At 43.0% G+C, this 16,687-nt stretch overlaps 1 protein-coding gene across 1 annotated transcript; it reads right to left on the reverse strand.

Moving 5' to 3' along the window:
• Positions 1-10,839: 10,839 nt before the first annotated feature.
• Positions 10,840-13,120, reverse strand: LOC134451813 (uncharacterized). Its single transcript, XM_063202212.1, has 8 exons — positions 13,037-13,120; positions 12,788-12,886; positions 12,314-12,505; positions 12,025-12,196; positions 11,768-11,870; positions 11,566-11,670; positions 11,320-11,452; positions 10,840-10,899 (listed from the first exon to the last, which is right to left on the reverse strand). The coding sequence occupies exons 1-8, from the start codon at positions 13,118-13,120 to the stop codon at positions 10,840-10,842; spliced, it is 948 nt and encodes a 315-aa protein (XP_063058282.1).
• Between the last annotated feature and the right edge of the window lie 3,567 nt (positions 13,121-16,687).

The following is a 16,687-nucleotide window of genomic DNA, read 5'->3' on the forward strand; positions in this document are numbered from 1 at the left end:
AATGATCCAACAAGACCAAACTCTAAGAACCTTAGCAAATCATCTCTTATTGATCTACTTTTTACAAATAAGATGAACAAAATTAGCGCAAGTGGTGTTTTTGATTTAGGGGTCAGCGACCACTGTCCCATTGCCTGTATTAGGCACAGCACTCTAACCAAAGCACTGCCTCACATTTTGGTTAAAAGAACTATGAAACATTTTAATGAGCAAGCTTTTTTAAATGATCTCTATGAAAGTGACATTCATCTAACAACTGAAATTCCTGATGCTGACTTGGCTCTACAGTTTTTCTCAAACTCATTTATTTGCATTGTTGACAAACATGCACCTTTTAAAAAGATAAGAGTAAAAAGTAGAACAAACCCATGGTTCACCCCTGAACTCTCCTCTCTTTTTCAGTCAAGAAATAAGGCTTGGTCATTAGCAAGGAGGAGCAAGGATGCCTCCGACTGGGCAAGTTTCAGGAAAATCAGGAACAGATGTACATTATCTGTAAGAAAGGCTAAATCTGACTATTACTTTAACCTTGTCTCTAGTTCGTACTCAGATCCTGCAAAATTCTGGAAGGCTGTAAATTACAAAAACAATAAATCTGTTACACCTATGCCTTCTTCAATTAAGTTTGATGATTGTCTACTACAAGACAAATCAGACATTTGCAGTGCTCTTAACAAACATTTTTCTTTAGCCAGTCAAAGTTTTGACAATAGCAATAATCATTCCTTTATACCTAGGGCTGGACATGATATGCGTATCAGAGACAATGTCAGAGACGATGATCTGGAATTCAGGCTTCATCCTGTGTCTAAGCATACAGTGCTATCTGCTTTATTAGCAATTGATAGTCGCAAATCCACTGGAGAAGACCAGCTAGATCCCCTTTTTCTTCGCACTGCGGCATATATAATAGCAGAGCCATTATTGCACATTTTCAATTTTTCTATTTCCACTGGAGTTGTCCCTACACTATGGAAATTTGCACACATTACCCCGTTGCACAAGGGGGGTGATAAGACTGACCCTAACAACTATCGACCAATATCCAAGCTACCGTGTCTCTCAAAAATACTAGAGAAGTTGGTAAATGATCAGCTCAAAGAATTTCTAAATACCAATAATATTTTGAGCCCTCTCCAATCAGGCTTTAGGCCTAAACATAGTACAGTTACTGCTGCTACTAAAGTAATGGATGATATTATCACTTCTCTTGACAAGAAAAAACATTGTGCTGCCATCTTTGTGGACTTATCCAAAGCATTTGACACCATGGACCATTCTCTGCTTCTACAAATTCTGCCTGGTATTGGTTTTAATGCAAGTGCCTGTAAATGGTTCCAGAGCTACCTTTCAAACAGACACCATACTGTAAAATTGGGTAATACTCAATCTGACCCCCTGCTAATAACCAAGGGGGTCCCACAAGGTTCAGTATTAGGTCCGGTACTCTTCACCATGTACATAAATAGCATACTTTCTCTCCTTTCCAACTGCTCTATTCATCTATATGCAGATGATACAATTTTGTATTGTGTTGCAGATTCTGTACAGCTAGCCTTGGAGAAATTGCAGCAGTCTTTTAATATCCTACAAAATGCCTTCATTAGTCTTAAGCTTCTACTTAATGTAAGCAAGACTAAATGTATGGTCTTTACTCGATCTAAGCATGGCATGAAAAATGATTTTAATATATCTACTTTAGATGGGTCTGTTATTGAGAGAGTATCACATTATAAGTACCTGGGAATCTGGCTAGATGACAAGTTCACATTCAAGAAACATACTGACTGTCTTGTCACTACGCTCAGACAAAAGCTATCTTTCCTGCACAGAAATAAATATCACTTTCCTGTTTTCTGCAGAAAAAAGTTAATTGAAGCTACTTTTCTGTCTTCCCTTGACTATGGTGATATTATTTACAGACATGCACCACTCTCTAATCTGAAGGCACTTGACACTGTCTATCATTCAGCTCTTCGTTTTATTACTGGGGATCCATATAGTACACATCATTGCCTGTTATATGATAAAGTTGGGTGGGCTCCACTTTCTCACAGAAGGGACATGCATTATTTTATTTTTATTTATAAGGCCCTCACTGGCAAACTCCCATTTTATATTTCATCTCTTTTAGTTTGGCACTCCAACCCATACCAAACCCGCAGCAGCAATTTTTTTACTGGAGGTCCCTTATGCCCGCACAGAACTGGGTAAAACAGCTTTTAATGTCTGTGGACCTTCAGTTTGGAATAACTTACAACAAAGGATGGGTCTTCAAGCCTTTGTGCCATTAGAACATTTTAAAGTTACACTGGGAAGTTTTTTATCACATACTTGCACTTGTTTTAACTCATAAGTTTTAATTCATAGTTTGTCTTAATTCTTACCTCTTATATGATTTATGGTGTATTGTGTATGTTCGTTGTTTATATATGATTTTATATGTGCAATTGTTTGTTTTACTCGACATCATTGTAAATGAGGGCTGGGCCCTCAATGATTCTTCGAGTTTAAATAAATGAAATGAAATGAAATGTCGTTCAAATGCAGGGAATTGCATCTGTTTTTTTCCCGTTTTTATTCGTTTGCGTAATTATAGTTTTTCTGTGCGTTCCGGGACCTCTGTCCAACTCACCGTCGCTGTGATGTCATATGTTTTTTGCGTTCCGGTACCTTGTGATTTACAAATTAAGCACTGATTACGGAAGTGTAGGTTAGGTTATCGCCCCAGCTGTTGGCGATGTAAGATAAATAGCCAAGGCTTAAACGCTCAAACGCGGCGCTGTAGGTTACTGCAGTGAGGTTTAGGCCCCCTATTGCACCCTCCGTAATTTTTACCAAACGAAAAAAGTATCCACATCCAGATATCAAGTTTGAAGTTGTAATATTAGACGTTTCAAATCTTGCGATGCGAGAATCGGTATAGGGGCTTGTGGCTACACTCAATTTAGGTCTACACATAGAGCTTGCACATTAATGGCAATTCATCCGATCATTAAAAAAAGAAAAGAAAATTCATTAGGCTATTTATTCTTTTTATGACTCTTCCTACTTCCTGGAGGTGTTCTCACACAATTTAATTAGGCATGTCGTTATCCGCTGAATCGGTGCGTGCTGGTGAATATGAGCATATTAATATGCCGTCAACATCGTCTAAAATATCCCATATGGTAATAAATGTTGCCAACACATTTGCGCTTCTTCACCACTCTGTGCTATGGTTATCTGATATGAACAAGAGAGAGAGAGTGAGAGAGAGAAAGAGAGAGAGTGTGTGTGTGTATGTGTATGTGTATGTGTGCGAGTGAATGGGTATTGTGCGAGCGCTCCCAAGTGCCACCTGGCGGTTGTTTGGGTACACTGCAGCTACAGTCGGTCCCCCTACAATGCACACCCTTTACCGAGGTAATGCCACGTCATCCACCTCGGTACGTACCGGGCCTAGCTGCAGTGTACCCAAACAACCGCCGGGTGGCACTTGGGAGCGCTCGCTATACGCTTTACCACGTGGTAGTCTCTCTCTCTCTCTCTCTCTCTCTCTCTCTCTCTCTCTCTCTCTGGCCTACAGCTTACCTATTGCAGCGCTCCCGTGTGAGCTTGGACGTCCAAAATGTTTATTACCATATGGAATATTTTACGATGCTGACGGCATATTAATATACAAGTGAGGAGTTCGTTGACAGTTTCCAATTCCCCTCATGTGGCGCACAGTGCTCCGCATGTAGCAGGATCGATAATGATGGTCAGGGCGCACAGCAGTGCTTGGGTTGCTATGTTTTTTTCCCCTGGAATACTGTCGCCGATTAGATAGAAATATTCCTGTTATGAACCCGAGTTTAGTAGGCTAGATATCGCGCAGTGAACGAGGCAGCCTGCAAACAGTTTGAAGCGCAAGGTGGCTGTAACAAGTTAGAAAGTAGCCAAACTCTGTTGCTTGGTAACCTTTTTAAATTATGAGCGTTCCACGAACTATCTTTCTTTGCGCACGCTATAAAATGGCAATAAACATGTTATTTTAAACTACTGGTTAACTATTTATGCTTTCTAATGTTGGTAAAAGCCGTATAATAAGCGGGATAATGTATTGTCCACACGTGACTATCGGAAAATATTTCCCTTCGAAGCGTAATAACACCCCTCCGCCTTCGGCGTCGGGGGTGTTATTCGCCTCGTCGGGAAAATATTTTCCTATAGTCACGTGTGGACAATACATTATCCCTTACATATTCACCAGCACGCACCGATTCAGCGGATAGCCTAACAACATGCCTATAAATTGTGTGAGAACACCTCCAGGAAGTAGGAAGAGTCATAAAAAGAATAGCCTAAATAATGTAATGAATTTTCTTTTTTTTATATATATATAAAAAAAATTATGATCGGATGAATTGCATTAATGTGCAAGCTCTGACAAAATGCAAATTGAGTGTAGCCAGAAGCCATACCGATTATCGCATGGCAAGATTTGAAACGTCTAATATTGCAACTTCAGACTTACCTCACCGCAGTAACCTAACAGCGCTTCGTTTGAGCGTGTAAGCGTTGGCTATTTATCACACATCGCCAACAGCTGGGGCGATAACCTAACCTACACTTCCCTAATGAATTTAATGTTGTCACATTGGCAAAAATTAGCAAGCGACTGATATTGCTGTTTTCGTGCTCAAATTAAGTGTAACCAACTGTCGGGTTATGTGTCGCAGGTGAGAAAGTGCGCATTTTTCCAGCGACACCTCTCCTTGTTACCAAATACCCTGGAGAGTACTGTACACCACAAATAGGCCTACGCCAAGACACAAATATTGAGTTTTAAAATAATATTTATTAACTAACAGAAATCTAAAAGAGTCCCGGGGCACCCCAAATCTATACAAGTCCGAAATTCCAAATTTCATTGGAGATCCCCCCCACAGTCATCCGTTCCGAAGGAGGCGGAGGAGCGGTGGCCAGATGTCCATCCATTGCGAGGCTGGGGAGACAGGAAGAGCTTGGTGACAGTAGGCTTGATTCCATAGGCAGTCCAAATGACACTCACTTCCATAATTAAGTAGGCTACGCAGGTAATCGCTGCACTTATTCCACGTGATTTACAACACTGCACTCGCTACTTTAATGTTTGCCAACGTGCTATAGTTTTCCTCTCATAATAGCACCTGGCGACTGTGACCACAGTTAGATGACCTCGCGCGCGTAAACCCATTAAAATATAGCCTAGCCTTCTGTGGCTATTCAGAGCAATATGAACCAATCAGGTCGGCGTTGCTATTAAGCAAAATACATCCCTGATGTCTACTTAACTAAAATAAGATGCATTTGTCTAATATTTGGAGACATCGCCTTGCTCTTTCTGCGGGGAATTAAGCGCCTCTCTCCCTCGCTCTCTCTCTCTCCCTCTCTCGCCCACACACACACACACACACACACACACACACACACACACACACACACACACACACACACACACACACACACACACACACACACACACACTGTTTGGAGAGGACGCATTTAAACTGTAACAGTTTAGGCAGTAGGGGAGAGCAGGGACTCATGAAACTCGGGACGAATGAAACACTGCGATTTACTCGAAAACTTTAACATCGCCTATCCGAAAGTATGAAAAGTCAAAGTTGTCAGGTTTACAGGCAAAAGGGATTTAAGTGTCAGTAGACACTGTCGGGACGAATGAAACACCCGTTTCATCCGTCCCTCTCGCCCATTGACTTAAAGCAGGATCAAAATAAAATGGGAGCACTTGAGATGACTATGTTCCAACTTGTCTTGAGCACCGTCGTAGCGCAACAAATCATTATCGTAAACATAGCCTAGATAATTGGAAATTACAAAAAATAGGCTACATTTTATAGACTTTGGCTATAGGCTAAGCCGACTCCTCTACCTGTTTGAATTAGTGCAGCCTTACAGGGAGGACGTTAATTTGGCATAGGTCAACTGCAAGAGACTACTAATTTGTGACTTGACGTGATGTGTGAATAATTAGGCTACGATATGCAACAGGCATATTTAGCCGCACTCAGTCATTCATTGGGTGAATGTCCCGACCCTGTGTGTCCGCGTGCATGCATGGGGTGGGGAAAAACACATCAAGCGTGCCATCACCACCCATCCCCCCGGACGCACGAAACCCATTGAAGATCCAAGCAATTGTAGTCTGTCAGTATTTTAGTGTGGGCCCAGGTAGTTGAATTCCTGCATGGCCTGGTTATCTCAATAGTGCCAAGAAGATGTTTGCCCTCAGGCTAGTGTGTTCATAAAGCGCATGTTCGATTTGCTGTAATAGGCTACGATCAGTAAGCCTCAACTTGTCTGTCGTGTCTTTTCCTTCTTTCGATATTTTGTAAAATAGGCCCACGTTAAAGGCTAAATACGATAATAGGCCTAAATAAGGCTAATAAAGTGAGCTAAATAAGTCAGGCCTAAATAAAGTTGTTTTAGCCTATGAACTCAGGCAATGCAAAAATTTGCGGAGGGATTTTGGATAACTTGGCCTATAGGCTACCGATGGCTTTATGAACTTCATGACTGGGCTACAAGATAGTAAGCATATTGACTTGTAGACCACCAACATCTGATGCTGAAGTGGGGGAGGGTGTTTTTTTCCACTTCAAATGTTCCCCCGACACACACACACACACACACACACACACACACACACACACACACACACACACACACACACACACACACACACACACACACACACACACACACACACACACACACACACACACACACACACACACACACACACACACACACACAGAGATACGCGCTAATCGCTCTCTCTCTCCGTCTCTCCCTCTCTTTCTCGTTGTTGCTATACGTGCATCTGGATAGGCATAGGCAGTGTGGTCACCCAGCACATTTTCATAGAAATGCTGTGTTTTTTTTTTAAATGAAATCTTTATTCAGTTAGGTTGTGAACAGCGTTTCTCTTTCGATGTTGCGTCACCGTGGACAAGTGTCTGCTCGAAAACTTAATGCAAAGCGGCTAAAATGTTCAGAACGTGTTGAACTTTTCAGAACATGAATGTTTGTCTGTGGGGGAGGGGTGGGTTACAGCAGTGCAGTGCAGTGCAGTGCACGGGACTGCACAGCCTTTTGTGACATGTCGTGGCGCGACAGGTTATCCAGCCTCCGTCATAGTTCCCCAGTCATACTGTTGGTTCGCATCTCCACCGAAGCAACTGAATTTGCAGTCCTAATCACAGATGATTAGCCACACCTGGTGTAACAGATGTATTGTCATGTGTGCATCACATCCCCAGTTAACCGGAATCCCGTCGATCGCGCACAACAGCGCATTGAAAGGATGAAATGTTCACAAGCACCAATACAAAAAAAAACGTCTTCAACCTATTAGTCCGTAGGCTATCCTGAGGATATCCGTTCCTGACTTGAATAGGTAGTGCAGAAATAATTAACAGACATCACTTAGCCTATAAGTTAGGAGCGGAATTGAGACGGTGAATGCAGGACAGAATTATGAAAACAAAACACCGTCGACTGGCGGTCTTGTTTAGGGATCACGCTTGTGTTATTATCAAATACCCAACGTTACGTGCAACGCGCAATTGGCTGACTCTTTCCACTTGTAGCCTAAAACTGAGGGAGGGATCAACATACAATGAGCTACACTGAAGCAGATTACTCTGCTTCGCAAAAAAAAAAAACCAGTGCACCAATAATACCCCAGTCTTCAACCTACTATTTAGGCTACCAGATATATAGGCTAGTAATAGTATTAAGTTGTGCTACCTTGTTTTTTGTGGTAACGACAGTGTAGATCAGGTAATAACCTGCAATAGGGGAAGCGGCATGCGCCAGTTTTAAAGACGGAATGTCGTCGCCAAATGTAAAATCACCTCTCTCATGCTGACATGACGGGGCACTACTTCATTAGGCTACAATGTTGTTCATGTCTGTTTGACTCACACTATACGAGTGGTTCAATTTGTGTTTTTGTGCTCATCGCACAAATGAGACAGACAGGCTTGCTTGATAGGGCTACACAAAGCAAGCGACATCGGTCCACTCAAAATGGTCCGAACTCCGCCGCTTGATTTCATGTCTCCTCAGTCTCTCCATTACGGTTTATTAGTATACTCTGTTTTGCTATTTTCGTTATTCTTAGCCCTGGCATTACAGATGAAGCAACTGTGATCAGTGAGGTTGTGGAAACGGTTGAATAGGCCTATGGTCCTAAATTGGAAGCGGCCGATGCCAGTTTTGAAGACAGAATGTCGTCGCCAAATTTAAAATTCGATCTCTCTCATGCTGGCGTCACGGGACACACTTAATTACAATGGTGTTCCTGTCTGATTGACTCGGTTTTAATTGTCTTTACCGGTTCAAATTGTAGTAGGTATGCAAACTCTGTATCCTGAGGATACCCGTTCCTGGCTTGAATAGTGCTGAAATAAGTGAGGGACGGATTGGGAGACGGTGAATGCAAGACAGAAAAAAGTCGAGTTTAAATTCACATTGTGGTCTTGTTTAGGGCTCACACTTGTGTTATTATCAAATGCCCTATCAAATGCCCAATGCTAAATAAAACATGCAATTTGCTGACTGTATTTCTACTACTACTAAAACTGGGGGACGGGCAAGGACGGAAGCACAAACAGACACAGGCAGACGCTGCTCTGCAAAAGCGGTGCTATACTGCCCCCCGCATTCCGAATGGCCACAGGGTGTAATGATCACGGTACGCTGCCGCGGCCCGGCACGGTAGTGAGCAGATTGAAGTTACACCATCTGTAGGCCCTGTACGTACCGAGGTGGATGACGTGGCATTACCTCGGTAAAGGGTGTGCATTGTAGGGGGACTGACTGTACATGTTACTTGTTTTGGTTGTTCCAGTCTTTCTGTTGTGATGTATTCGTCTTAGCTTTGTCCTCCTTCACTGGTGACTAGGTTGCTTGAGTCGTCAGGGAGACAGTGTTGCCAATTTAGCGACTTTGTCGCTAGATTTAGCGACTTTTGGCCACCTCTGGCGACAAAAAAAATCATCTAGCGACTTAGCGACTTTCCAGGCTCAATCTGGCCGAATCTAGCGACTACTTCGCTTGTCTTGTGAGAGGCAAAACCTCCCTCCCCACGACACCACACAATGCATTTTCAGTGGCGGGTAGAGACAGACGTGACATGATGCACCACGGTGTGGCAACTTTTGTGATACGCACAGGAATTCTCATGCACGTACATCTGCTTGTATGAGACTACGGCAAGCGATATGGGACAAAGATATGGCAGGAACCGAATGTCAACATAAACCGAGATTACACAATCTTCGATATGGTCACCAAATGTTTTGGGACTGTCATTTATGTTATGCCTACACTTTGGAATTAGATCAGAGTCTTGTTGTTACACAGGTATATTTGATTTACCTAAACTGTAGGCTGCCCTGTACTTAACTTTACTCGGTCTACCCTACAAGCATATGACAAATTTAAATGAGCACAGGCTGGCCGCACCGACCGCAGTGAATCTCGGGCACATGGCGACAAAAAACTCATCTTTAACTCACGTCTTTAGCGACTTTGGTGCATGTGGCGATTTTTAAAAACGTGCATTTTCAGTGACAAATGAATCGTTTTTCCACGTAATTCTGACTCTGCGCCGCCGTCAGAAGCGTTTCCCACGGTTAAGCGGGACTGCAGATAAGCTCTGATCTCCAAAACGTAGCTAGCACCGCCCATTTGTACTGTGGACTAAGAGAGTAACGTTTTCTGTAGATCAGCGCGCCGTGCGTGACATTTTGACGTCATACGTAACGTCATTACGTCATCTAGCGACTTTTCACCAAGCCCATAGCGACTTTGGCTGATTTTCTTTTGGCAACACTGTAGGGAGACAGTTGGTGCCACTTCCCTGAACCTCCACTACCCCTGCAACACAAGCACTTCTCAGTGCAGCAGCAAATTCCCGGGCTGTTGGATGGAAACAATGTCCTCCTTTCCCTCTGATGACGGAGAAAAGGTTCTGCATAGGAGGACAGGTATACATTACATAACAATTAGGCCCGATTCCCGCGTGGCTAATTTGGCAGTTGACCAATTTGCTTTTATGCAAATTACTCGCAGCGAACGCGGTGCGTTATCCAATGAATGTCGAGTACAGGAGGAATTCCCATGACACCAACGGCTTTGTTTTGCTGTATAAAAGTAGTTTCATGACGGTTTGTCATACGTATTAATGTAAGATTCATACACTACTGAAATGAGTGTATGAAGAGTGTACTGAAATCCTGACATGTACAGCATTGTAAGTTAAAAGTAGGATGTAGCACATTTTTAGTAATGTGTCGTTCACGAACGAACCGGTCGTTTTGAACGAGTCTTTGAAGTGAACGAAGCGAACTAGTTCCCCGCCTCTCACTCACTTCGTTCATTGGTGAATCACCAGTCTCTGTCACTACTGTCAGTCAGTAGGCCTAGCAGAAGTGGTCGTCCAATGAGCATTTTAATCTGCGCAAAGGGGCGCCACTTTATCTCTAAATGTGATAGCTTAATACTATCACAGCTTTTACACATACCACGTATTTAGTTCTTAATTTAGAGCTCAGCAGCTCACCTAATCCACAGTTCACAGCTCTGAACGAGCTGACTGAGCTCTAGTTCGTGAACTAGGAGCCAGTGAACTGACTCCAGCCAATGGTTTCCATGACCACGAATATACAACTGAACGTGGCACAGACAAAGGCATAGGGCCTACTTCTAGTTGGTAATGCAACTTGTAAATGATCGTTTATTCATTTTTAATGGGTGCTACTGTTCAATAAATAAAATTAATCTGCAAAATAGGTTTCAGGTTTAGACACGACACGAGGAGCACCTTAGATCTGAGCGCAGCAAGAACGAACTGTGTTCAGCCTGCGAACGAGACCAGCCTGGGCGCATAGCAACAGTCTCCATGACCATGAATAAACAATTTAACGTGGCAGAGACGAAGGCATACTTTTTTTTGTTAAAAACAGCTTGTAATTGAGCTTTTGTTAAAATGTGTGCTGCTATTAAATAAATAATATTGTAAGGCAAAATTAGTTAAGCTGATATGTTTGGACAAGAGAAGCAGGCAAAATAAGAATGCCCCCCTCCTCTCGTTCACTGAACTAGTTCGCTCAACATTCACCCCTTGCTCTCTTGCATTGTGGTGTGACGTAATGAAAATGAACGACTGAACGAACAAATTCCTCAGCAGAACTGAACGAAGAGAACGAACTGGTGGGAAAGAATCGCCATGCCCTTCACTACACATTTTATTGTTGGTGAAATTAACGTTATATTGCGTACCTCCAGGCAGTCTTGATTCAGTTTTGACGTGCAGAGCACTGTCACTCCCTCACTCTGGAGCTCCTGGTGTATTTTTGAAACGCTTTGGATACTTGCAATCAAGCCTGCGTGGCAAGGTGGTGTCCTCGAAGATCTGCAGAGGAGCAGTATTTAAAGCGAAATCCAGAAATGCAATTAAGTGCTATTATTAAGAAATATATTAATCAATCGATTTGTTTATTTAAGTTAATTTCATAGTTAACTTACCCAAACTTCCACGTTTTTAGCCACCCCAAGCAGGTCTGGAGGTAATCCATTCTACTGGAATTGCCGGTCAGAGGCCGCCTCCAGTATTTCTGGTCCTTGATGCTTCTGCCAAATCAAATTTAAGTTTTAGCAGTAGTTGTACATAATCTTCATACATGCACAACAATAACATGAGGCTCCTGGTCTTTGGTAGTGGCATTACCTAGAGTTCAGCACGTCAAACAAACGGTCCAACTTTTCCACAAAGTTGGCCGTGTGGAGTGCCTCTTCCTGCAGGGTGCCATTAATGACCATGGTCTTCATGCCTTTTATGATTGAATGATTTAAATGATTACATGTGTGTTTACACTCGCATAACAGCATTTTGAACACTTAACCAAAAATGCGTAACATCTCCAGAAATAAATCAAAATGTACACAAATGTTCTGTTAACTTGCAATGAGATGTAGATTACTTACCAGCTGCCACAGAATGGGAGAAGACCTGTGTGGCAAGTTTTACTGTCATATTAGAGAAGGGCGGCAGGCTGATATGCTTTTCGGTCAGCTTTGGGGCCATCCTGATGGGGCTTTTCCGATCCTCCAGGAAAAAGTCCTCAATATGCCGCCAGGTGACCTCTTGTCCTTCAACCTTAAGTAATGGAGATGGAATATATGAATGACTTCAGATGCTTACTTTGACATGTTTACTGTGCTGTATTTACATTGTAACAGATAAAATTATTAGTAGAATTCATCATTGTATTACCTGAATGGGGTGTTTCTTTAAATTGTTCCGCACTGATTTGATTAGGTGGGGGACATCAAAAATCAGTGGGATACATCTTCCGAGGGACAAGCAATGGGACAAGGAACCATCCTCCCTGAGCATTAGGGATGCCCCAAGGTCCTTCATAGCCCGGACATTGGTCGACCCCTGGTCACAGACCACACACTTGACCTGAAAGCACAACACACTTATGGCGTCGATATAACACCACCCAGGCAAGGCACCTACCAAAGAGGTTTTTGATTTGAGGGTTGTGTGGTGTGGTCTGCTTGTGATCACAATATCCACTCAATGTTTTCATACTGAGCAAAGCCTTACTTTTTAATGTCATTCTTTTGTTTAATTTACATTTAATGGCCAGAGATTAAGTATTAACCATCACTGTACAGTGACTGTCAGGTTCATAGCTCTGTTAAATCGTGGAATAGTGCATACATGTACACTGTAACAAACCTCAAGACCAATGCCCTCCAGTAATTGGATGGCCTCTCCCAACCGTTGCACTATGGTGCTGCTGGTCATCGCTGTCTCTGAGAGGAAGAAGCCAATTGCCTAAGAAAACAGGAGAAAAGGGTTGTACATGCAGTGTTTCTTGCATACATTGTGAATTATCTGCATCTTTGTCACTGAGCAGAATTAAGCTAATTGTCTGTTCCTACCTGCTTCCATTTTCCACAAATGGCCCTCACCATAAACACCAACCTGCTTGGCTGGCTTGCCAGAGCTGGCAAGGCCCTCGATGGCATCAAGCCTGACATTGTAGTCGACGTGTGGCCTTATTGCCATCTCATCCAAGACGAGCGCACAGGCTTTAGCCTTGATTTGGTTTAGTATACCAAACAGAAACCCAGGCTGTGGAATAAAGAAGATACAGGTTGGTTGATGCTTCTAGTATGATATTAATATACACAATGCAGTCATTTAATACCTCAAAGCTCCCAAGACTGGCCATAATATGGCGCGATAGGGTCTTCGGTGTTGGCAGTTGATACAGCCTTCTAAGCTCCCCGTAGCATCTGGGGCTGTGGTGATACAGCCACACTGCCAGCTGCTTTTGTTGGGCAGTGTATCTCCGAGCATGCGGTCTTGCAGAGGCCAGTGAAAGCTGCCCATCAAAGAAGACCTTGGTGACCTTTGGGAGGTACTGGGAGGCCCACTTTTCTCATCCTTGCTTCTTGCAAGACTGTGTGGACAGACAGATATCACGTGCAAATTTATAGTTTGAGTTGGGCTAAAAGAGGTGTCCATGGCAGAAGGTAAGGGGTGCTGAGCCTGTGTGCATGGTGCGTTTTTGAGAGAGGTGTCGTACAACAGTGTTGGGTGTAGTTTTAATTCACATACCTTAGCTGCAATTGTTTTATTTTTAGGGATTGGCGATGGCGGTACTGGCGGAATTTTATTTTCTCCCTCTGCAGCAGTCTTTTCAAATGTGCAATTTCCTTTAAAATAAAATAAAATAAATAATTTCGTAGTGACTAATGCCACAGAATTATTTTTTTCATTCATTAACTTATAACTATTCCCTTTTACCTGGTCTTTTTTCTGCAGGATTGGATCTAGACGGGTAGATCTGCCAATCTCCTCTCTCGTGTCCGAAGGGCAAAGCTACATAAATGTGGGTAACAGAACATACATTTTTAGATGCGTCCCAGCATCTCTATAACCGGGTCTGTCTGTCCGTCCGAAACGCTTTCTTTAAATTGTTCCCTCCTGTGTCCACAAGGCGGCACTTGACTTGGCCAGGAGCTAATGCGTGGAAACCAAAACAGCTGCGATGCCATAACTCCACGACGGGCAGCCATGGAGCCGACTGGCTTCGTTTAAACCGAGGGTGATGTTATAGGACTATTTGTGCGTTTGCTTTGTAATAAAACTCATGCGAGTAACAGAATGCGCACGATGTTAAATGACGATGTGATAAAACTCCACGACGGGCAGCAATGGAGTCGTAATGCGTTTCCCAATCATTGGAAACCGCTTTGAAATGATAATAAACAACTTAAATATGATTTTAGTGTTTTTAGAAAGTTACCGCTGTTTTTATAAGTGCATACAATGACACTAATAAGCGTTTATTACTGCCGTTTTGCTGTAATCACTGCTGCATACTGACGATGCACTCCTCGCTTCACAAATAGTGCCGTCTAGGAACAAAGACCGGTTTATTTTCGTTCCACCTGGAAGCGGCCCAGAGCAACGGGCCAAAACATCAAGGGGTCGACGGAGACAATTGTGTGGACAAACGGTTGTCTGTATTTACTATGATGTTCTGCGATGTTTCGGTGTTACGGTGATAAACATATCCAGGTCAAAACTACTAACAGGAAAAGAGGGACAATGACAAAGGGAATGAATTCGCCAGGAAGACGATGTGGGGAAAACGTGTAAGAGGGCAATTCTTTCCGAGAGTCCAACAACAACACAATATCAAAATGCCACGGTGGACACGATCTGCCACCAAAAGTCAGCTCCTTTCGGTTCTCAGAAAATAGATGCCTTAAAAAAAAATCCAGATCCGAAAAGGCTATAACTATGTCTCCACATTGGTCCAGAAGACATTTAAAACTATCAGTCGAGCACACTGTCAAATGAGAGCCACGAGAAACGCGGCGGGGCGCAACATCATCCTGTCTTTCGCAACATCGCCAACGGCAGGGGCAACAGCTTCCGGGGCACATAAGGCAGAGAAATGAAAATACAAAAAAAAAAAAAATAGCATGTCAGGTTTTTTAATTTCTGTTATTTTTAAATGAAGTAGGAAATACAGATCAAAATATGTTTTTTCGTTTGTCACTAAAACAAAATAATGAAATAACGAGCCGTTTTTTCGTTTTTTGGTTCTGAATCAAAAAAGAAAAGAACGAATGGTACATGGACCCCTTTGTCCCGACAATCCAATGTTCCGACCAAAAGCTGCTTTAGATCACCGTCATCTCTGACAGCCTGCACAGTGGTCATGCAGCTGTCTTTGACAGGTTAGGTTTAGGGAAAGTTTTGGTCAAGGCACACATTTAAAACTCAGAAACATTGCAATAGCCTACTGAAAAGGTTAGGTTAGGAATGGTTTTGGGAAGGGCACAATTGTAAAACTTGGCAACATTGCATTAGTAGGCGCGATCGACTTGTCGACAACGCATGCATGCGCATTTAGACAGCAATGCACCCTGGATGAAAATGCTGCATGACGGTTAGATTTCCTGTCAAACTTCGAAATTTCGTTGATGTTGCGTCGACTAAGTGACATGTCACATGGTATCAAACTATCGCAGGATGCGACTGCAGTCAGATCTTGCAACCTCTGCAGTTGCTTATCCCCTTCAACGCTCGTCTGTGGACTGCCTCCGAGATCACGCGCCCATGAACTGGTTGGTCAACAACACACCCACGTGTGTATATGGGTTTTGTCAGCTCCTCCTCACTGCCTGTCCCTCCACTCCTCACACGTGGTGTCTTAGTAGCAGTGTTGCCAGATTGGGCGGTTTTGCGTTGGTTTCTGCGGGTGTGTAACAATAGGGGTGTTTTCAGATGAGTTGGGCGGTTTTTTATTTATTTATTTAAATCCCTCTGTAGCTTAGGCTCTACCCTTTCTGTGCACCCTCCAATGTTCAGACAACACATTTAGCCTTGGCTACATCACCCATGTCAGCTGGCCACCCTGAAGTTCCTAAACTGAGATTGGAAGGCGGCAGAGTAGTTGTCATGGTAGCGAGAGACTCGGAGGGTAAACGGAGGGTTTTTTTTTAGACTTTAGTAAATGACAACCAACCACCGTACAGCTTTGACAAAGGAAAGGGTGATTGGCCTACTTGACATTTAATTTGATAAGTGTTGAGTAAATCCAAATTATTCTGTAATGCAATCGAACATTTGATTGCTGCCCAAAGCTGAGTTTTTGACAAGGTGCATAATATGCAGCGCCGTGTGAAATGTTGCAAAATGTAGTAGTAGAGTCTAGTAGTCTCCTAGGTTACACAGACGTCACACACACACACAGTCACAGACACAGCCAGCGCGCGCAGAGAGAGCGAGCTGAACTTGTGCACCTCTAGTTAAAGACGAAATGAAGCAGTGGCACACAAACACATTTTCAGCGGCTTATTTGTTTTAAAATGTGAGAGGCAAATCAGTAAATCATAAATTCAAGCGGTTTCGTTGGAAAATTACATTTTAATACCGACTTCGACCACTAGGGCGCCGCCATTATTTTTGCTTACGTCACCCGAATGGTATAGCTGACAACTTGATTCGATCATACCGTTAGCTTGCATTCATTGTGAAGCTAAGCTATCAAACAAGTATGGCAAATATGGTAGGTGTTTATCGTAAGTGGGGGGGATCCTTTTGTATCGCCTC

Source organism: Engraulis encrasicolus, chromosome 7, assembly GCF_034702125.1.
Source record: "Engraulis encrasicolus isolate BLACKSEA-1 chromosome 7, IST_EnEncr_1.0, whole genome shotgun sequence".
NCBI lineage: Eukaryota > Metazoa > Chordata > Actinopteri > Clupeiformes > Engraulidae > Engraulis > Engraulis encrasicolus.

Coding starts and splice junctions, on each gene's coding strand:
- LOC134451813 (XM_063202212.1), bottom strand. CDS start 13,120: ATGGCAATAAGGCCACACGTCGACTACAATGTCAGGCTTGATGCCATC. Junction 11,671..11,767: donor TTTGACGTGCTGAACTCTAG/GTAATGCCACTA, acceptor TTGATTTGGCAG/AAGCATCAAGGACCAGAAAT. Junction 10,900..11,319: donor TGAATCAAGACTGCCTGGAG/GTACGCAATATA, acceptor TCTCGTTCGCAG/GCTGAACACAGTTCGTTCTT.